Source organism: Mustela lutreola, chromosome 7, assembly GCF_030435805.1.
Source record: "Mustela lutreola isolate mMusLut2 chromosome 7, mMusLut2.pri, whole genome shotgun sequence".
Taxonomy (NCBI): domain Eukaryota; kingdom Metazoa; phylum Chordata; class Mammalia; order Carnivora; family Mustelidae; genus Mustela; species Mustela lutreola.
This window is the reverse complement of record NC_081296.1, coordinates 61196315-61220211: the sequence shown is the minus strand read 5'-3', so window position 1 is coordinate 61220211 and position 23897 is coordinate 61196315. Positions and strand designations below refer to the sequence as shown.

The 23897-nt window shown below is 42.4% G+C and overlaps 1 protein-coding gene across 5 annotated transcripts in view; it reads right to left on the bottom strand.

Annotated features, from left to right (window-relative positions):
• The window catches only part of FMN1 (formin 1), a 406869-nt gene that overhangs the window by 57448 nt on the left and 325524 nt on the right, over nucleotides 1–23897 (bottom strand). For all 5 annotated transcript variants that reach the window (XM_059181089.1, XM_059181087.1, XM_059181090.1 and 2 more), the window contains one exon: nucleotides 22480–22572. In XM_059181089.1, the coding sequence (XP_059037072.1) occupies nucleotides 22480–22572 (93 nt within the window). The remainder of the gene's footprint in view (nucleotides 1–22479; nucleotides 22573–23897) is intronic.

Genomic DNA, 23897 nt, shown 5'->3' with positions numbered 1-23897 from the left:
TCAGGGTAATCTGAATGGAGTATGGTGTGTGTGTGTGTGTGTGTGTGTGTGTGCATGCGTGCATGTGTGAGAAAGACAGTAGGAAAGGTAATATATTTATACTAAATTTTAGAGTGGTCAATGAACGAAAAGCAAGGGACAGACTGTTTTGCCCCAATTCTGTTCTTCTTCTAGAACATTACCTTCCCCTTCTCCATTTTACTATCCCTCCTGTCCCCTCTCCCCTGCCCCCCATCATATATTGGGGGCATATAAGTTTATTGTATGCTATCTTTCTAATTTCCTTAGCTCTGATGGTCATATTTTAAGAGGTGGTTCTTCTAATGGCTGCTACCTTTTCTAAAGCAATCCTGCTGTGTAATTCTTCACTTAGAGTATAAGTAGGAAAGATACAGTGAGGGAAAAGAAAAGGATTTTGGTTTTTAGTTAGTGAAACTGATGGGGAGGTAAGGCTTCGGTTATGGGAATGTCTTTTGAAATAATGGTGGCTTTGTAAGGGACTCATTTGGAAAAGTAGGATGCATGCCGTATTGATGAGGGAAAAGACCCAGAGAAAGCCAATTGGCACCAAAACAGTCTTGAAAGCCAAGGGCAGAAGAAGTGAGGCTTCTGACCAAGCTCATCCAATGTGTCTGAAATTAGGCCATAGAAGAGATGGAGCAACAGCCTAGGGAACGGTTTGCCACCCATATCAATGACCCTGAAGTGTAATGGACTTGGCAATGGGATGTGCTGACTGCCCCAATGCCTTAAACTCTTAGCAAATAATCTCAGATTTTAAATCTATTAAAGACCTAACTCAAGTTCAAGAGCAACCTCCGAAACCCACAAGGAAAAGGAATGTGGGCATTTCATTTAGTTAAATATGAATTTTCTTACCCCATTCTCACTTTCTTGGGCTCCTTCATAAACTCAAATTTTATACTAAGAGGCAAATACCTCCCACTCTCTAGAGGGATTCTGAGAGTGATAACCCTGTATAATCTCTACACTGACCTTTCTCATTTTTTCTTGGATCTTGGAAACTTCTGAGATTTATTTTCAACCCAGTCCTATTTGTTCTCAAATAGTTGAGACCAGCCTCCAACATGCCTGTTTTGCCAGATTCTGTTGAAAACCAAATTAAGCCCTTGCATGGTAAACTGCTCTCTTAAGTTTTTATTTATTTATTGGGAGGGGCTTGGGTTAGTGGGGGTGAGGGTGAGGGGTAGAGGGGGAAGGAGAGGGACAAGCAGACTCTGTACTGAGCCCAGAGCCCGACACATGACCCTGAGATCATGACTTGAACTGAAACCAAGAATCAGTTACTTAACCTACTGAGCCAACCAGGTGCCCCTGAATTGCTCTTCTTAAACTTGTTTTTTTTTTTTTTTCTTCAGAAAAATTATATTATATTTGTACCATGTCAACATGGTCTTGAGCCCAGCCCAGAATCCTCTGTCCCTTGACTATCAAGCTGATGACACCACCTAGCTCATTTGAGTCAGTCTCCTCCTCTCACGGGGCTGCTGGAATTGGGCTTAGGTAGTAGCAAACTGAGGAACTGAAACCTTAATCATAGACAGGTATGTTTCTCACTCTATGCTAATTCACCCTAGGTCCCTTGCCCTTTCTTTCCAGAGTGCCTCAAAGGGGGAAAAAAAAATAATAGAGATGCAAAACACAAGGACAGATGCCAAAGGCCCAAGTCAAGACTTCTTTGTCACACCAAACAAAGAAACCAAAGGGCCCCTGCCCTCAGTCCACTTGGTGGTTGCTTTTCTCCTGCAAATGTGGCTGAAACTCACCTCCCTGCCAGTCTCTCTCATTCCCACCACTATTGCTTTCAGCCATTTTTTTCTCCTCCAAGAAACCCAGCATCGTGAAAAGTGAGCAGATAAAGGTAATCTAGGTACCACCCTTCTCTGAACACTCTTTCATCTTTTTCTTATGCCCGTTGATCCCAAAAATGGAATCACTCTTCAAAGGGGGACCCCTCACCATCCCTGATCACCTTGGTTAATTCTAGAGCCGGGGCTCCACAGTCATTGCATAGGAGGCCAGAGGCTTTCCCTCATTTAAGCCCTTCCCAGTGCTGACATCATAATACCAAAACATTCAACCAAAATACGGCACTGTGGCTTTGGGACATTCTCAGGGGGAATGGCATTACCTCTGCTACAGTATGTAGATTTGAGTTATGTAGGGTTGGTTTGGAAGCAAAGGAGCATCTGGAAGTCCAATCCCTTTCTTCCTGAATGTACCCAGCTGCTAGAGAACCCATGTGGAAAGGCTAGAGGAGAGGGCAGAGGGCGTGCATGTCACCTATCCTGGGCTGCGTGTCTAGTTCTGACCACACACTCATAGATACTCACATATAAGGGATAGCAAATCATTCAGATACAATTAAAATGGACTGATTTGGAGCTATGTTCCAGAACACTCCTTGGTTTCCCGGTTTCTCTTCTAAGCCCCTCCTAATTGTGCACTCACGTAATGGAACCAAAATGGTGGAGTCTTGTCCATTTTTCCAGGCTTTAAAGCACAATAGACAAGTGCTTTATCATTTGTAAAAAGTATGCGTTGAGATGGGCAAGCTTGGGTCTGAGATCCAGATACGTGGTTGACCAGGGTACACAGGGATGGCCATGGGATTAGTAAAGAATGATGTGATTTGGACACTGCCTCCTGGAGCCACTTTTAGTATCACACCACGGCAAGTCTGTCTACCTAAATAGAATGTAGGTGGGTGGAAGGCTCCTGATCAATCCAAGTACAACATACGTATACTTTTTAAATTTTTAGTCTTTAGAAGTATATCTGTATGACTACCCAGAATCTCGGTCAACTGACTCAATCATCACCACCTCTTAATGTCTCTAACTTCCTCATACTCTTCCCAAAGGGGTTCTGTGCATGATTGTGCCAGGAACACCTCCCAGTTCTATTAGCAGCCTTTCCTCCCCAACCCCTGGTACCTTCCTTTGGGTCTAGTACTGGCTGGTTAGAAGTTGGATCTACATAAGACAGGTGCACCTAGTCAGAATGGTCAGGAGTATGGTTAGAGTTGCCTAATCTTCTGATCTCTCCTGGGCAACTGGGATATTATATTTATACACTCAATCCACAATGGATATATTTACTCTAACTGTTACATGCTCCGTGGAATGAATTCAGTTCCCTTGGAATATTCTTCACATTCCATGCATCAATGCTTAGCTCATAACCTACCTTCTTTCCCTTCCCTTTGAGCTACATGGTGACTTTTATGCATATCCTTGAAAGGACGTCTTCTGTTCCTTAATTCAAACATATTGATGGCACGCCTACCAGTACTGTAAGCAGTGAGTAGAACAGAATCTCTGACCACAACATGAATACTTCTTATGGGGGCAGACAGAAAATAATGAACACATGATAGTTCAAGTGGAGATGAAGTGTTATGAAGCTGTATAAAGCAGAGAAATGAGAAGAGACAATAGCAGATTCTGAAGAGGTGTTATTTGGTCAGGGTGTTCTCTGAAACTGGGGCAAGGGTCAGAATGAAGTAACAGAGCCAGCCATGCAGACACCTGGGAAAAGTGCATTCTGACCAGAGGATGAGCCAGTCTGCTTCCCACAGCAGAAGTATGCTGGCCAGTCCCAAAGCTCGGCAGAAAGGCTACGGGTGCCAGAGCGGAGAGAATACGGCGGGGAGTGACAAAAACTGAGAACAGTGAAGTGGTGGGAGTCAGATCATACAGAGCCTTGCAGGTTCAGAAAAGACTCTGAATTTCATGGTGAATGAAATGGGAAGTCTCTGGAGGGTTTTGAGAAGGTGAGTGACCTGATCTTACACTCACTTTGAAAGGCTCTGAGGAGCAAGGCTGGAAGCTGGAAGAGTGTTTGGAAGCTATTACAATAGTCCAGGTGAGAAATGATGATGGCTGCAACCAGTGTAGTAGCAGGAGAAGTGGAAAGGAGCTGTCAGATCCTGGATCTATTTTGAAGGAAGAGCTGACAAAATTTGCTGATGTCCTAGTTGCACAATTAGAGATAAGACAGGGTTTAAGTTTCCAAGATTTTTGGCTTGAGCACCTTGAAGGAAGGCAGCCCACCACTTTCTGCATGTGTGAAGGTGATGGGGGTGAAGTGGGGAAATCAAAGTCTGGTTTGGGACACCGAGTTGAGATCCACCAAAGTGAAGATGTCAAACCGGCAGTTGGACCAACAGATCTGGAATACAGGGGAGAGGTATGGGCTAGAGATATAAATTTGGGAGTCATCAGAATATAGATGGCTATTTAAAGCCCTGATGTGATCACACCTGGTAAGTGAGCAGAAGTAGAGAGGGAGAAATCCATGGGCCCAGTAGAGTGTAGAGATCTCTAAAGTGTGGAGATCAGGAGGGTGAGGAACTGGAGTGGAAGACATGGTGGAGTATCCACAAAGTAGAGAGGACAAAAGAGAATGCTGGCCTAAAGCGAAGAGGAGGAATTTTCTGAAAGATGGGTTAATCAGCTCCATCAGAGGCTGCTCAGAGGCAGAGGGAGATTTGTGTCAGAGCTATAGGGTCCTCGAGGCTAGGACTCATATCTGATTCGTCATTCTTTCTCAGGGCCTCACACAGAGCAGATAGCCCATAAACACTGAAGAATTGCCTGACAAAGAACAGTTGTGATTGGACACAGGGAACAGGGTGTACTCCATCAACAGATGCCTGTCCTGGGGCAAAACGGGGAAAAGATGACCACTCTACAGATGGATCCCTGAGTGCTCTTGCCTCATCTCTGAGGCTTGACCTGGAGACACTCCCAGTCTGAAGAACTTCCAAGGTTGTAGGAGGTGGAGGTGGAGGGCTGGGAAAGGAATGAATGCAAGAGGGAATGCGGTGAGGAAGAAGCACAAAGACCAGAATGGTTGGAATGACATTGGGCAAAGACCCTGATGCGTGAACCAGAAAGAATCTGAAGAGCATGTTCTAAGAAACCAGAAAGATAAGGGGGGGGGGGGGAGGGGGAAGTTGAGGAAAACCAGAAAGCTAGAGAAGAAGGCAGAGAAAACTGAGGTAAGAAGGCAAAGAAAATTAAAAGCAGAAGGAGACAAAGTAAAAATTTGAGGAGGGGATGCCAGTGAGTGGAGAAGGAACAAAGGGAACAATAGGGTGGGTTTATGCTGAGATTGGCCTGAGCACTAGGGCGACGGGTATGTGATCTCTGTGTGCCTCAAGAAGAGATAGATGGTAAATTCAGGGGGGCCTTCCCCAAAGCTTCTGGGTGTTTTGAATCCAAGAAGAAACACACTGGCCGGGGTGAAATGCTCAAGTAAACACAAACTATAATGGCCCCGGGGTGACAAGTGATCTGCCCGCGAGTCTGAGAAGGCCATGGGTGGCTGAGCAGCCTAGGAGGCTCCAGCCTGTTCCTGGTCTCCAGTCTGTGCGTACAGCACATATGGCCATTTCAAGGGGAGAAGGGGAGAAAAATTGCGCTCAACTGGGTGACCTCTCTTGTCAGGATTTGGCTAATTAAAGAAAGATATTACCTATAGATCTCTAGGTCTCGGTCCTATTTCCTGCTCGTTAAAAAATGGTTTAATGAGAAAAAAAAAATCAAGGGAGCAGAACTGAAATTATTTTCTTTTCCCCAAATGTGCTGAGTGGCCGTGGTTGCTTTGCCAAAAATGCTTGAACAATAGCGTTTTGACACGAAGACTGAAATCCAAACAGCATGAAGAAATCTCGAAAGCCAAGCAGTCCCCATTATCTCATGCTTACACGATTACAGTCCAGAAGATGAGTGATGATTCCCCGTTTGTGCAAGCGGGGTGGCGGGCCAAGGCCCTGACACAGCCACTAATTGCCCATCTGCTTGTTTACACAGACCAGGGATGGTGGCCGGACAAACAGCTCATTTCCCTTGAAATTGGACCAAACTGGGGGGAGCCTGTCATATGTGACAGAGGAAGGGCCGGTTGAACTCTCATGGGAACTTGATTCCAGATCAAAGCCAGCCACCAGTGTGCTGAACAAAGACTGGCAGGAGTGGCTGGCTTTCCTGGGTGGTGCTGGGCCCACCTTGTGCTGCAGCCTTTCCACCCACGCCAGCACGCCCGGAGCTCAGGCAGTTCTGAGATACTCAGATCCAAGAACCATCCAGAGAATGCCATCACCAAGCTACGTTGCAAGGCTTCTGCAGGGTTGAGGGGTCTCCCAGTGAGCCTCTCTGTCCTTTCAGGCTTCACTTGACATCATATGCCTTGCTGAGTAACTGCTTACCCCTGGCGTGTTCTCCCTGTCTCCTTGGCTAGACCCCGAGCTACTTGAGGATGAGAACCGGAAGGCCCTGGGTCCCTCAGGAGGATGCTTTACACGTGAAGGGGCATTAGCCATAGAATGGTTGCTAATGGTTGTTAATGATGATTAGGAGCTCCTGACATCATTTTTGTTTTGTTTATATCAGAAGATAGGTTTCCTTGAGACATGAGGTCCACATCTCCCGGTGATGCTATCAGCCGACTATGGAAATCAGTAATGACCCTTATATCAGACTCCCGGAAATAAGACTAAGAAGATTGTCTTAAGGATCTATTGCTCCTTAAAATGAGAATGGGCTTTAAAAAAACCAGTCTAGAAAAAACAACAAGAACACAAAAACCAATCTTTCTCTGTACTGCCCATACACAGTGATGGCTAAGGTGTAGCAATATGAACATGAAGTAGGAATTACCCAGAACTTACTATAGGTACATGGAAGACTATGTACTTAAAGGGAGGGAGACCGACATTACTCAAGTCAACCTAACAAATTTCAGATTTGGCCCTCTGAGTATTTAGAGTACCACATAGTAGAAAGTTAATAAACTCATGTTAAATGTACCTGAGAAGGGACCAGTACTCCCAAGGAGGAGGACTGCAGCCCTGGGATCCCCACTGATGGTTCTGTGGGCCAAGCTTCTCAGCCCCCCAGAGGGCACCACTCACCCGGGACCTCAGCTTTCTGCTTATCACTGCTGTGTCCCAGCCCTCGGTGAGCACCCATGTGGCTGAGACGCTACCATTGGAGCTCTGTGTCAGTGACAGGGCAGAGAAAAGCCAGAAGAAGAAAAGCTACTTTTTTTTCCGGAAAGGGCTGAGAATAGGTCACCGTTAGGATTCTTGCATTCTCAAGAGGAGCTTCCATACTGTTTGAATACCTAGCTGGTGGTAGCTCTATTTTTCCCAGATCAGTAGTAGAAGAGTGGGAACACTTGGTATCAGCACGTTAAAAATGCTCCTAAGGAGTGAACAGCATGGTTAAAAATACCACTAAGGAGTTCATCTCCGCAGATAACTGCACACGAGTGACGAAAGCCATTTTGATTGAAAAGTAGAGTTGGTACATGGAAGGAGTTCTAGATGGTGTGGGATCCCATGTGTAGACAAATTATAGGGATCCCGGTGGCTAGGTTATATCACTGAGCAGCCAAGCAGAGGTGGTTGCTAGGGGGAAAGGCCATCCTCTGGGCCAGGACAGCCATCGAAGAGGGAGGCAGCACGTGTAAGAACGGTACAAATGCAGGACAAGTTGTGCCAGAGGATCTCCATGTCCCATTCATACAATAAGTGGACTGTGACTTTCGACAACTGGAGTCCTGGAAAGAGTACGCATACAGATGGTTAATTCTGCAATAGTGTGAGAAAGAGTTGTTTAAAGAAGAAAAGAGGACTTCCTCCCTCCACCCTCCCACTCTCTGGAAAATACACACAGACGAGTGTCACACAGTACAAGAGGTTTGTATTACACTGAAACTGTTGCTCAAAGAGGGACTTACACATAGGAACAAAATTTAAAAACAAACAAACCACCACCATTTATCACAGTTTATCCAGCCAGCGGTTTTCTTGATCCCTTTGGCTATTACTTGAGATATTTTTGCTTGGAATTTGTTGTTTTTGTTTGTTTGTTTTTTTCCTTTTTCCTGACAGCTCATTGATCTTGGTTGCATTTGCATTATCACAGTTTGCGAGAAACCATCTAGGCTACTTTCCTAGCTTATTCCCCCTTAGATGGTTCTTCGATGCTGTCCATTTAATATTTTGGGCTATCTGTCTGTCTGTCTCTGTCTGTCTCTCTCACAGCAGGGTATTTTAATCTCTGAGCATATGTAGTGTGCCTCTGGAGAAAATGTTTCATAAACCCAAGCAAACAGTGCCATTATCTTAAATTAACACAGGCAGAGTTTCAAATTGATCCACCTGGAAGATGTCATCAAAACTTAAGAACTTGAATATAAATCCACATTCCAGTTTCTTAGCTACATTTTTCAGGAACAGAAAACTGGTAGATAAACCAGCAATTGAAAAAAAAAAAACAAACCATTATTTTCAATGTGATTTAGAAGTGGCTCTTAAGTCTATACATTCTACACATTGTATCAGCCACTCCCTTGACCCCAGCCCTATCAGAAAGCATTTCAAAGCCTATCTATGCACGGTACAACTGATCAGGTCTATTTTTCTCTGTTACTCAGTAGCTCGTAGTTAAGACGGTCATCTGTAACCACCTTGACAAGCACAGCAAGAATTCATACAAGTACAAAGGACATATCCTGAGCTCACATGACCACCCTGTCTGCTGTAGCTAACAAGAGTCTTCGGGAGTCTTTAAAACATTCTTTACCTTCTTGGGGAAAAAACTCAACTCTGTGGAGTCACAGAAGATTAAAATATGCCAGCAAATGCTTTTCTGGCAGGAGAACACCACTCGATCTTCAGCCGTGTCAGAGTGAGCATCGCTAACCTGGCCGCACAGGGACCAGACAGCGAATCACGATCCATTAGAAAGGCAGGCAGAACTCACCACTGGGTTTCAGAAACGTTGATTGAAGGCAATAGTTATAGGAAAAGAAACACCCATGTTCCCAATTCTTTTTTCTTTTTTAATTAAAAAAATTTTTTTTAAATTATTTTTTAAAAGATTTTATTTATTTATTAGACAGACAGAGATCACAAGCAGGCAGAGAGGCAGGGGAAAGGAGGCTCCCCGCTGAGCAGAGAGCCCGATGCGGGGCTCCATCCCAGGATTCTGAGATCACGACCTGAGCTGAAGGCAGAGGCTTTAACCCACTGAGACACCCAGGCGCCCCTCCTTTTTTTTTTTTTTTTTTTTTAGGCTTTATTTATTTATTTGTCTGAGAGTGTACACATAAGCAGGGTCCCTGCAAGAAGTCTGATGTAGGACTTGATCTCAGGGTCCTGGGATCATGAGCTGAGCTGAAGGCAGAAGCTTAACCGACTGAGCCACCCAGGCGTCCCCCATGTTCCCAATTTTGTCACTTTTCTGATAAGTTATTCCTTTGAAAAGTATAAAAACACTTAACTCTGCTCTCTAAACTGAGCATTTATACCCTCAGTAAGAATATAACAGCTTGTACTTTCTCTTCTCTCTTACAGCCTGTGCTGGAAAAGCAAGTGACTTCTGTGCTTTTTGATTTTTCAAGGCACTGTACCATATTGAAAATAAGACGAGGAGAGGGATGTCGGGAAGGGCCCAGGAGAGTAAGTTCAAGGCCATCTGTCCCTGGGGAAAAGGAAGGATGGGAGTGTCCAACATGTTAAGTGCATGAAGTATTCAGTTCTCAGAGGGCTGATTTGTTAGGGCTCCACCTGCAAGGACAAAAATCTCAAAAGAAGTGGCGTAGTAACTGTAGCCAACGGGACTTCATGTCGAGTCCCAGGAAATCTATCCAGCTGATGGTGATGGTTTTTGTGTGTTAAAATTGGTATGTAACACGTGAGTCCTAGGGTAGGGTGGGTCTTGTGAAGCTACTACTTAACGAGACTGTGTATTTCTTCCCATGCAGTAACACAGAGAAATAAGGAGTTTTCTTTAGAGGGATACTGAGGAGAAGGACAAAACCTCATTCCCTGGAAACACCATCTATATTGAAGAAGTTCTAAGAACCAAAGCAAACACATTTATAGTTTGCTATTTATTGGACCCCTAAAGACAAAACTGATGCCTATCCCTAGGGTTAGCACCAACAGTGAGCTTTGCAAATCCTGAGAGTCTAAGCCAAATAAAAGCCAGGATGTACTAGTTAAGAGTCTAGATAGATATCAAGGGCCTGAGGAACCATCAATTAAACACAGTGGTAGCTTGTCTCCAGGATGGCCACCATTAATTCTTTCCTTCCTTGGATATAATCACTGTTCTCCACTGAGAGCTTGTGTCTATTGTTCTGCTCCCTTGAAACTGGGCTGGCTTGTGATTTTTTTGACGAAAAGTGACACAATGCCTTATCCCTAGATTTTAGGAGGACTGGAAGCTTCTGCTTCTCTTTTCTTGGAACATTTCCCACCATGCTGTGAAGAAGCCCACCCCATGTGGAGAGGTCACATGGATTCAGAAGTCCAGCCACCCCCACCTGTGCCATCCATCCCAGCCCAGGATCCATACACGTGCATAAGGAAGTCATCAGGTGATTCTAAAACCCACTACCTTCTGAGTCCAACTTCGGGGAAACCCAGGACAAGAACTGCTCAGTTTGGTCTAGACAACCCACAGAAAGAACTATGGGAGATAGTAATACATTGTCGATTTAAGCTACCAAATTTTGAAGTGGTTGGTTATATAGCAAGAAACAACCAAAACACACCCTATCGATTTCCAGTGCCAACAGGCTATCATCTCCACTAGTAAATACAAATTCTAGAGGCAAGGCTGTGTTCATCTTGCTCATCCTGCATCAGTAGCAAGTAGCACAGTGCCTAGCACATAATAAGACCTGAGTTAAACTCATATCTAATGAACAACTTAAACAGCTATTTCTGTGCTAGCATGGTAAAAGAGGGACCCATGGTCAACGAAGTATCTTAGATGAAACTAAATGTGACTTGGCTTAAGAGATAAAAGTCACAGCAAAGCACAAGGGAACATAAGGAGAGGGTAGAGAGAAGGCTGAGAATTTTTATACATATGATTGTGCTGGATATTGTGCTGGATGGCTGACGTCTGGTAGCTGGTTTCCACAGTAACCTTACAGTATCGGTATTATCATCTGTCTTTGATATGAGAGAACTCAGCCTTGTCTGGATAAAATCAGTTTCCCCAAGGTCAGATAGTTAAGAGAAGAGATTTGAACTCAGATTTATGTAATTCTAAAGCTAGCCCTCTTTTCACTATGGTCTCCCAGGAGATTATAATAGAAATAATAAGGAAACAATTCGAAAGAGAAGGAAAACCCATCCCTTGAATCTTACACAGGATCATATAGCTCCATTAATTGCTGGCAACATGCTGGAACCTGTTTCACCACATGAAGCTCAGACCAGTTACAGTTAATGCCCCATCCATGAATACCAACTGGGAACCAAGGCCAGAGGAAGCTTAGTTTAAGAAAGCAGATGATCACGTACATATGTCATATTAGCAATGAGACTTAATCCTAGAATCATGAAAGTGAAGGGAAGATGGTAAGGGAAGAATAGTGCCCTCCGGGTAAGAATAGCAACCCAGATTTTGTAGGGGATCCCTGTATTACCTACTTGAACATATGCCATGTCCCTAGAATAATTATGAATATTTCATATTTCATGTATTCCAGCAAGGAACTGGGATGGTGAGATGAGCTCAGTAGGCAGATGGTTTCAATGAATAATTTGAATGTCAACAAGTTGGTAGACGCTAGGGGGAGAGGGGAGATGGTAAATAACAAAGATCCTGGTGCCAGCCAGACTCAGAAGTGGAGAAGTGGTGTGCTATGAAGGAACAACACTTTAAGAAGCTAAGCCCTTTAGTTTTGCTAACTTTATGAAAGGACATGAACTGACACTACGTATTTCCTATAGTGAAAAAAAAATTGTTTATCCCTGTTGATTTAATCAAATGCACATTTTTAACTTTCAGAAGAAAAATAGTAGGAACCAATCAAGACTTAAATATAAAACTGATAGAGAAAGGTAGATATATTTCTTCTCACTTCAAAATATTAATAAAAGGATTAAAAAATGAAATGATCACATTCTCTGGCCTCAGCTAACCTTTCAGAGTCTCACAATTCTCTCATCTGCTATAAAACAGAGTTTGAACGTTCCAGTAATTAACAGTTATCAAAGATAAAGTTGTTTACTCTAGCGGTGTTCATTGTCATCTTCATTTTTAGCCACTGAGATGAGGCACTAGGACTCTGTGGGTCTCAAGGATCATGTGCTTGCAGTGTAACCCAGTGGCCACTAGGAGGTAATATTGTTGACTGGGGTAGCCATGACACGAGATCCATAAGGCATGTCATCTTTAATGGAATTATTTAAATACTTGCCATCAATAAGATGTAACTATAGAAATTACATTTACACTTTTAAAATATTTTAATGGTGAAAGAGTACAATCCTGTAGAAAACCATTGCTTTTGGTTTTTTGTTTTTCATTTTAGTTTTTACTTTCAGAGGAGATGGACAAGATGAACATGATCTTCCTTCTAGTACTGAAGACTTTTCTCTGGAATTAGTTATTATTTGCTGTATGAATTTGGAACTGCAGCTATTCGCACCACTGAGAGAGTAACACTTCTGCGATAGACTTTCTGAGCTCCCCTCTCTGAACCATCTGATAAGATGGTGATAAAATGAGAATGTAACAGGAGCAGCAGGTGCTGACAAGTAGTGGGCCAGGCTTTGTGCTGAATGCTCCCCATGCATTATCTCATTCACTCCTGGGCTCCTACCAGCGCTGCCACCATTCCTCTACAGCAAAACTGACTCAGCAGAAGAAACAGATCTGTGTTATTTGAAGGAATGAAGAGAGCTTTCTAGAGTCGTACAGTATCTGCAAAATCACGTATTATATGATATGTATTCTGCAAAACAACTCCCAGAAGGCCGTATAGGTGTCAAGTTCTTCCAGCATGAAGAAGATACTAACTGAGTAATTCAAAGAGAAGTCATGTGATAGCAACTGCAATCCATCACTGATTAAAACCGTGCTGATAGTTGTCGCAAATCCAGAGAGGAAGTGGTGCCGTGCCAACAATTACATGAACCAATTTATCATGAAAACAACTATTATGCAAGAATGCAGGGCTCAAGACTGAGTCCATAAAATACTTAAGTACTTGTCACCACAATTCCTTCCAAAGCACAGATGACACTTGTTGGTGTTGCTGCTGGGGAAGGTAGAATGAGGACTTTCTAGTAGGAGTCCCTCGGGAGTATGCTATGGCAGGCAAGTCTGCTCTTTTCCTACTTTTCTCATTTAGATGGTGAGAGAAAAGAGTTATTTCTGGTTACCCGCAACAGTCCTGGGACCCAGAGGAACATAAGTGATATTCCAAGTTATTAGTATGGCACAGTGCCAATAGCGGGACTGAGATCACACTGAACTTGAGTAAGTTACCGAAATTTTCACGGTTTCCTTATCCGGAAAGTCAGTAATAACAGCGTTAGCTTCAAAGAACTGCCATGGGGATTAACTTGAAGCTTTGAGCTTCAACTGTTGAAGCCAAGAAGCATCCTCCCAGCTCCCTGTCTGAAATGAACACTTGAAGGAAACTTTCAACCAACTGGTGTTTCTCACAGCAGGCAGGGGTGGGATAATAATTATGCTCTAAAAATAACAGATTGTATTTATTAATGCCCAAAGGTCATACGACACAGCAGTTTGGTCTCCTAAGTTTGGAGCTGTTGCCGCCGGCACACACGCACCCAGGCTCATGTCTGTCTAAATGGCGGCCACTCTAGAGAAGACCCAGTAAGAGTTAGTAGTACTCATCCTACCCTTCGCTGCAGACCAAACCACCAACCACTTTTCTCCCACTAATCCATAGTCATGAGACACTGCTTAAAGACAGCAGACAAAGCCCTTCTTTCAAAAATTACCAGTAAGTCTTAAAATAACATGCATCCTTAGGAGAGTTTTGATTCTGAAAATCACTTTAAGATAGAAATGAGTGAGAACTGGCACTACCCTGTGGTTAGGTTTAGACGGTGGCCTCTGGGAGGGTAATCTGAGATGGAGATCCCTACACCCTCACTGCATGTTCAGGAAAGAGTTCATCGAAAGACCTAAGATACTTATCTAATGATGAGGTAAGAGGACCCAAATGTAATGGGAGAACAGGACGATGGAAACAGGAGACAAAAAATGAGGGAAACGTCAAACGCCTTATATATCTGAGCAAAGAGGCCTCTTCGTGGACATTGTAGTTAGAGCCATCATAAGAGTGTGAGTGAACCATGAGTGAAATGAGTGATGGCAATTTACATCCAGAACAAAGCACTTGAGAGACTTTAGTGTGTGTGTGTGTGTGTGTGTGTGTGTGTAGACACTCACAGGGAGGACTCCACCGTCCAGAGTCGCGGTGGAAGGGTGTTGAGGAGGAGACCATTGGGGAGGAGACCCTTAGGAAAGAAAGACAAGGAGAAGGAAAATACGAAAAGACCTTCCTCAAATTTCCTTCTGGGTGGTCTAGTCCAGTCTTCAGTGGAGAGAAAGAGTCTGTGAATCACAGCATTTAATTTCTAATTCCTCTGAAACTGAACGTGAAGGGCTAGGTTCAGCAAGTTAAGGGACCCCAATTGGTACCATAGTGGGAAAACCTGAAAGGAGAAGCAGTCTTGAAAGAAAAAAAAAAAAAACCATAACTGCAAAGTATCACAGTGGGAAAACCTGAAAGGAGAAGCAGTCTTGAAAGAAAAAAAAAAAAAACCATAACTGCAAAGTATCACAGAACGTTGTTTTAAAAAATTAGTTGTTTAATTTTTTGAAGAGGTACATATCGATGAAAAGATCTATGAAAAGTCTGTGTATCTTTTCTGAACTCCATCCATCCATTTTCCACTCACTCCATAATGAACCCATCTGGTCATTTTCAGGGGTAATATTCTAACTGTTTAACAACAGCCTTGGTACCAACTAAATGTTAGGACAGACAGCCTGCATGGTTGATATGGTCAGAACTAGCTAAATATCAGCCCCAGATTAGTTTCCTATTTGTCCTCTGAGATTTTTGTCAAGTAGTATTCATTTTTCTTCTTCTTTACTTAAAATGGCAATATGCCTACTTTTCTGATCCTTGTTTTCCACTTAAAACACACCTTAGAGATTCTTCCATGTCAATGCATAAAGACTTTCCTCATTTTTTAAAGCAGACGCTTAGTATTCCATCGTATGGAAGTACCGTAACTTGACAATTTCCTTACTGATAATCATTGAGGTTGTCACCAATTATGTGCTGCTACCAACAATGTCTCAATAAGTAGCATGGTATAGGAATCACTTTGCATGTGTAACCATCTGGGGGTTTGCTTCTGACAAGTCAAAAGGCATGTGCATGTAACCAGTAGATACTGCTAAATAGATCTGCCCATGGACTTTAACAGTTTATACTTCCACAAATGATGGAGGACAGGGGTTTACGGCACCACAGCACCAACGGAGTTCATTATCAAACTTTCGTAATTTTGCCAATCTTATTAAGATTGGAAAAATTGGAATTGGAAAATGGAAAATTGGAACTGGAAAATGGAATTTCAATGGAATTTCTTTTGTACTTTTTATTTTGAGAATGGCATCTTCTCATGCATTTGAAGAACAGTTTCTGTCACTGTTCATATTACTGCCTTTGAAATGAATGTTGGTCTTGTTTCTTAATAACATCTTGGAGCTCTTATATATTAGGTACACTGATCTTTTGTCTATGATATGAGTTGTGAATCTGATATAATAGATATCATATAGATATAATAGATATAATGGATATAATAGCATCTAAAGAAATGATCATAGGTGTTTTATTGTTGAGCTATTAACAGTGATGAGTTATGTTAATAGACTTCCCAATGTCCTATCATCTTTATGTTCGGGAATAAACTCTCTTGATCATGAAGTATGCTGTTGTATTTAAAAATTTAAAACTAGAGTGAGATCGATCTATAGTTTTCTTTCAGAGAAAGGAAAAGAAAAAGAGAACTAGAATTTTTGGAGAGACAATTTATTAGGTGTTTGGCCAAAAAAGAAAAACTGAGAAAATTAAAGACATAAATTAAAGACATAAAGGGGAGGTGAGTAGGGAGGAAAGAGAGAAATGAAGTGGAGAGAGGTAGAGAGATACTAACTTTGGGATTGGGGGGTGGAATTGTGCTTTTGTAGAAATTTCAGGGAAGAAAAAAAAAAACAACAACAAAGTAAACTGATTCAAACTAACCCTTTCAGAAAAGACTCTACTTAATAAATCTTTGATAAAATAGTAGCTCCACTTTCCAAAGATTACTGCTGTTTTACTTCAGTGACCCCGAAATCACAACGGACTATCTTAATTCTTGACCATTTGTTGTTATTTGGAGACAGTCCTGCTTGTCTTTTTTTTTGAAAGTGAGGTGTGCAAGAAGACGGTTTGTCCCATAGACAGTGCACGTTCCCCTGGCTAGAGTTCTTCCTTCTGCAGGCTCTGTAAAGGATGTAAGAATTACTGTCTCTCACAGGTTATACTGTCCAGATCATTGGTCCTTCCTTTTCCCTGTAAGCTTAATGCCTGAATATGCTGGGGCTGAAGAGATTAGTCTACAGTTTAAGATTCAATTGTGGACCTTGCCAAACTAACCCACGTATTTATTAAGAAGGGATTATATGCACATTTGGGACATAGAAAGATATTTTGATATCTAAGAGGTTTGATCACAGATGTGCATTATAGACCAAAAGTGCATCTCCCCAGATTCCAGCATGATTTACCAGTTTTGAAAGAATTTGAACAGGAAACTCACAGAGGGGGGAAAAAATAGCCTCCAGGCATCTTGTAAGATTCAGGGTGTTTGTTCACTAACTCCACAAATAATTATTAACACCGAATATGGGCCAGGCTGAGCCTGCTTCCATGATGTCAGGATGGGAGAGTGAATGCTGGGCCAATCTCAGAGGTCAGGAGTAGTCAGCTACTTAGGTAATCCTTTCTGCATTTGGTGTAGGGGAAATTAGAGTTGTTGTTTTGCCTGTTTTTTAGTTCTGTAAATTTATCTATTTATTTTTTAGAAAAGTTTCTGGACATAAAGTACCTGTCAATCTCATCTGGTCAAAGAACCTGAGGGATAGTTTGAGGAACTAGGACTAGTCTGGCTCCTTCAGTCTCACTGGGATTTGGTTCCACTGGTGGATGCCCGCTAAAACTGATGCAGAAGGAGATGGGGCCAAGTGTGGGAGAGTGCTTGCTGGTCTTAGCACCGGTTTAGGTTCCAGCCCTCCCTGCCAAAGCTATAAATACAAATGACCAATTTAACAGCATGCAAAGACCACCTACAAGATCTCTACCTGGGATCTAATCAGTTGCTCTGTGCCTTCTTTCAATTACAGGATCCCTGCCATGTTTATGGGGACTTTTAATGTGAGCATCACATTTTTGAAGGCCATATCATTATGAGTATGTTTGATCTGAGGGTGGGAAAACATGAGCTCAAATAATGCCTGTACAAGGTACCTCTGAACTGAGCTGTAAATTGGAATCAACAAGAGCCCACTGTGGGAAAGAAAAACCACGCAAGGAGAAAGGCCCAGATACCACGGATTGTACCTCTGGAAGATGGAGGCATTAAAATTACTTTCTATTCTGTCCAGGAAATGAAATGAGTTCAGAACAAGTACCAGAGTTTGGTCAAGTCACATTTAAGGGCATTCTGAGAAGGGCAGGACGACACAAAGACAAATACATCATCTCTACTTGAGTGTGGCAACAGGATATGATTTACAAGAGAAAAATGAAACCGTCATGATTGTTAGAAGAACTGAATTGCAGCTCATACAAAAATTAGCTGAACTGTGAATCCCCTGAGTCACCATGCATGTGTGTGACTTCTCGGGAATAAAGAGCTCAATTGCTTAAGAGTTTCTGAATGATAAGACTTCTAATAGAAAACTGGCTTTCCTGCCAAATACTCAAATATTACAAAAGAATGGAAGGATCTTTTCTCAATTAGGGTTATTATATTATGTCCTGAGCTTCGAAACTCTAGGACTACTGGAAGTTCTCATTTGACACCCTTTCTGTGGACTTTCTCATTCATTCCTATGACTTGAAATTCTACCCTCTATGAGACCGTAGTCTCATTCAGGACTCTCCCATGAGCCTAATGTCTCTACCAGGGTATCTTATTCGTATGTCAAATCAGTGTGTTCAAAGTGTACTGCATTGCTTTCCATCCCAAATCTGGTTCTTCTTGTCAGTATCAAGCCAGTTATCCAAGCAAGAAAAAGGGGGAGTGACCCTTTTCTCCTGTTTCTGTACTTCAATTGGGGTTATCTCGTCCTGTAACTCCTAAAAGCTTTATAAATGTGTCCCTTCCTTGTTATTTTTCTGGGACTGCTTTTGCTCTTACCATCATTTGCCTGGACTACTGTAGAATAAATTGATAGACACCGTTCCTGCCTTTTACTATTCCAACTCCCCTTCATATTGCCCTTTATAACGCATTTCTTAACAATATAAAGGCAAAGGATCCCATGCACCAAAACAACGCAAACTCAGTGTGACTGTGTCACTCCCATTCATGGTACTTTTCAAAGGCTCCCTGTTGCCTATAAGGCAAAGTTCAGACTGTTCAGCAAGTCCTGTTGTAACTCTCCTCCCCTTTTTGGTCTTGTGTTCTTCCCCTATGCACTGTGATCTAGCCACGCCACGTCTCTTGCCATTCCCCAGATACTTCATGTCTTTCATCCCGAGATTTGCAGTGTTTTCTTCTGCCTGCAATGCCCTTCATAACCTGTCAGCTGAGGATTCCTAGTCTTCAGTTTCCTTGTCTGTACAACAGGGGGATCATAGTGCTGACTCCAGAGACTGTCACGAAGACTGAATAAGAAAGAAGATCTTCTCCCCACCATATCTGCGGTACGGTTCTGCAAATGTGAGTGATCACCCACTGATCCGCAGTCATCGCCATCATTATCAGTATCTTGGTTTTTGTCTATTTATTTTTTTTGGGGGGGGGGTCAAATCTGAGCAAAAACATCTTTGTTCCAAATCTTCTCTGACTTACCCGGAAGTGTTAGGCATTCCTCCTCCCTCATGCTATATGCCTCATTATGGCACTGTATTACATCAACTTCAAACTTGATGGAATGTTCAGATCTTAGCACCTGCTTTTGGTGGTACATCTTATTATTTATGACACGTTGTGATTTAACTGCCAGCAATTTTTCTTTCTTAGTAGCCCTTGTCATAATGATGTTTCTTAAAATGAATGGCATATTTAGACATAGACTTAAAATGAATGGCATATTTAGAGCTCCTATACTTAAAACTGTATAGTTGTTGTATTATACTGCATATTTACGGTGGGAAGAAAATTCGTCCTTCAGTGAAACATCCACATAGAAAAGGTGCTACTGCTTAGAACGCTACAGCAGCCATTTGCATGTGCTGCAACATGGCAGAGCCCCACCCCTTGCGCCACAGGGGAGCAGCTGGATGAAGTAGCGCGCTGTCACCTCCTTCAGTGAAGCACCCACCCCCACCTGTGAGCCCCACAATGGCCAGGACCAGAGCAAAAGTGGGGAGGGCTAGCTCCGGAAACTGCATTCCCATAACTGAGGCTTCAAGCTGAGCAAGAACAAGAAGAGGGGAGTGAAGGAATGAGATGAGAAAGGCCAAGAGACCATGTGTCTAGACAAGGATGGACCAAAAGAAATATATTATGAGTCACATACATCATCTTAAATTTTCTAGTAGCCATGCGTAAAAACTGTAAGAGTCAGGTAAATTAAGATTAATAATAATACCTTATTTTAAAAGCCAGTATATTCAAAATATCATTTTACTGTGTAATCAATATAAAAAATTAACTCAACATCTTCATGTGGCTCGTGCCTGCCATGTGTATTGGGCCGCACAATGCTAGACTGATTTTGGCCAAGTGATTTTTGACCAATGAGATGACAGTGATGGGCGATTTCAACAGTGGTTCTTTTCACCACACGATATTAGGAATAGTTAAGCTTCCAATGGTACGATATTTTATTTTTGTATTTTAAAATTCTGTCCAAATGGTGGCTTCCATTTAAATTCTTGCTGAGCTTTGCTTTAGCTGTTCGTGATTTCAGGTTATTTCTAAAGTTCTTCCTGACTTCCTTTCCCTGCACTGGTTCAGGGAGAACGGACTCCTTTATTCAGCTGGAGATCTTTTCTCAGTAAGACTCTTCGTGAGAGAGGAGCAAGGAGTGCCTGAGGTACAGCAGCTTCTTAAATAAACACTTTTTTAAGTTTAAGTAGGCTCCCTGCCCATTGTGGGGCTTGAACTCACAACCCTGAGAGTAAGAGTCATGCTCTACCGACTGAGCCAGCCAGGCGCCCCTGAATAAACATCTTTGAAGACACATTGATGGTGACCTAAGCTGGACAGCAAAGGTTCTCAACCTGGGCTGCACACTGAAATCACTTGGGGAGTAAATCAATAATGCTAAAGCCTGGTCCCACCCTCCCAGAGATGCTGCTGGGAGGTTTGGAGTTCAGCCTGGGTATCAAAATATTTTAAAAACTCTCCCCCAAGTGATTCCAGTCTACAGACCAGATTGAGAATCACTGGTTTTCCTAGAACATCTTACTGTAGCCACAGCCTTGCCTTTCTGACATACGGTCCAGTTTGTCTCCACTCAATTTCCTCTGTCAGATAAACCAGAAGTTTCTTGAAAAACCTAACAGAGGAGAAGCAAACACATAACCCCAAAAATGATTTGCAAATTCCTTTTCTAAGGCACTGAAGATTTTCAAGGGTCTAAATCTGTTTGTACTTTCTCTTTCTCCCACCACAACAAAAATTAAGATTCGCAAGAGACGTGTTAAGACGCTAGCTGGTTCCAGGAGAAAGGAGAATAAGGCCGTTATAGTATATAGGCCGGTAACACCTACATACATGCAGCATAGAATTTTCCAGACGTAGAATAATAACTAGAATAAAAACAGAATCTAAGTACATATGAGCTTCATTTCAAGTTAATTCTACATGGGCCAAAAGCAGAAATGATTAATTCGGGGGTCAGCAAAAGGAAATCCTTCATGCTTTTTCTTTAGGCCATTTCGGTTATGTTCACATGGCATAACCCTAAAACAATGCATCTACTTCAACAAATCACATATAAAACATACCTAATCTTAGTCACATAACATACAAGGGATAGAATCACTGCTCTTAGGATGGCAGTTTGTTGGATGACACTGCTTCCATCATCCAACAGTTCAACATCCAACATCCAACAGGTTCAGCAATGGCCAAGAGAGAACTCCTGACTTCCACCTCAACACAAACAAGCACTCATCAAGGAGGAGGGAACAATGATCTCTGTGCCAAACAACAGCTGGAACCGAGTTCCTCTGATTCATGGACTGGGAATCTTCCTGCCAATTCCCAAGGTGGTTTGGCCATACTTTATGGATTCATTCTCTTTAAATGGTCTTTTGTGGATGATGTGGTATCATGCAGCCTTATTAATAAATAGAAAGAGCATGTTGGTACCTCCCCAAAGGTTCCTACATGTCTTTCCTCTGACTTTCTAGCAAAGACATTAGCTTCCTCTAACTACCCCATGCTTTTTTTTTATTGATATAATTGATGTATAACATATTAGTTTCAGGTGTACAACACGATCATTTATGTATATATTGCAAAATGATCATCACAGTAAGTATAGTTAAAATCCATCACCATGCATAGTTGCAACATTGTTTTCTTGTGATGAGGACTTTTAAGATCTACTCTCTTAGCAACTTTCAAATACACAATACAGTATTATTAACGACAGTCACCATGCTGGACAATACATTCCCACGACTTACTTATTTTATAACTACAAGTTTGTGCCACACACTTATTTTGTTTCACAACATAAAGTGGATTGAGAAATCAGAATAGGGAATAACCAATAGGCATTAAACTTCCATGGTCACTAACAGAGATCAACCAAAGTTCCCTATTCTTGCCAAAATAATGGAGGAGGAACCCAACTTCATAAGATTTCTAATAATCGCGTCAATGCGGTAAGTAAGTGGTCTCTTGCGTCTACCAATTCCAAAAGGCTAATGACTGCCAAATGACTGGATGTGTGACATTCCCTTGGCCCCAATTTTCCATTCAGAAAAGGAATAAAAAAATACGACGCAAGTTTCCAAGATGCTACACTGTAAACCAGGGTTGGGATCACCATCCACCTGCTCAGGCTGACTGCAAACCCAAAAGGCATGACTGTATCAGCTCTGAACCTATTCATGTGTCAGGGAACACGTACTGAGAATCCCCCGGGGCTCCATGAAGAGACAGAGTAAAAGTCTTCCCTTAAAAGATTTATAAGAACTGGAGTAATGTTAAAGGATTTGACATATTAAGAGGGATTTGAAAGATGATATGGAAATAGCGGGACAATTCTATCTACGCTGAGTACAGAACCATGGTGGGAAGGTGGACTGTGGAATCAGCAGAGCTGCTGGTGGTTAGCAGGGATTAAAGCGGTCGTGGGCCTCAGGGAAAGATCTGAGTTTCGTGTATGTGCTGCTGACGTCATCCCCTACCTTTCTGGAAGAACTCTTCTAGCTTGTCCTTGAAGGGCTGGAGGTACTCCTTTGGTGACTCCTTGCATACCACGATCATCTGTTTCTCACTGGCTGTGAAGGGAAGTTTGGAATTAGATTTGCTTAAGAACATGTATTTGCTGAGCTGCTGCTTTGTGCTATGCTCTGCAGGATTCATTGTGCAAAATCCTTATCGGTCATGATTTATCTTAATTCCAGGGAAAAACAAACAAAAACAGACACAACACATACACACACACACACAAACATAGTGAGTTCACTCCACACCTCTCTTCGGGAACAAAGAAATGCACCACCTTCAACTTTCCTTTCAGAGATGCAGAGAAAGCTCTGACTTGGGAGAGGAAAAGTATTATGCTTTTGGTCTCTCCAAAATTAAGGGAGGAAAAAACTACCGAATTCCCCGGGGAATTAAAGGCCCTGATCCTCTTCAGATCCATACTTCAGAAACAGAGCTTGAAATAGATTTTGCAGCAATTCCCAGGCATCCGAATTGCCTGGAGCCATCCACATGCCAGGAGGAGGGCCAAGCCCAGCCCAGGGAAGCCCTCATTCTGCTTTCCATTCTCCCACCCCTCCCATTAACACTCCCCTAACACATGTGAAATTGTTTTCCGTGTGATTTACTTCAGAGAGAATTTATAAACACATTGATACATTTCTCAGATATAATTTGTAACTTAGAATACAACCATGCCCCCCTCAAATCAGACAGTTCTGATTTGGTGATCTGGAAACCACCCTAACCCACAGTTCCCCATCACAGTGGGAATGGCTAGAATTGCCCTTTACGGAGATGGGGAAGAGTGGCAAGTGGGATCTTTTTGCTGGGGAGATAAGATCAAGGGTGAACTCTAAGGCCTGTTAAGTTTTGTTTGGTCTGTGTGAATTACAAGGCAAAATCGTTCCCTAAAAGCAAAGTAGAGAAGATACAAGACGAGATAAAATTATGAGTGGGTGCTCTTCGCTAATTAAATTCAAACTCCGGGTCCTTTACGTCACAGTACTATTTCTACCTTTCAGCTCTATTTCCCACATAAATTTGACCAACTAAGCCAAAATTCTGCCACTTTTCTAAATGACGTCAGCCAACATTCCCACTTCCACATCTGCGTTCGTGTGGTTCTCTGCCCAATCTGCTCATATCACATATATACCTACGCTGCATCTGACAAAGTTCCACTCATCCTAAAAACCCTCTCTGACATGCTGCCACCACCATGAAGTCCTTTAGTTTCCAAAGTTTTTGCAGCCTTTAAATTTCTCTAGTACCTGCTGTATGGTATTTATGCTTTACCTTTAATCATATTTATTTGTGTATTCATATTAATCCCTGTGAAGCCACCATGCAGGTTTTATTAACTTGTTCCCAAGCTTCTTTAGAGAGTTGCATGCAC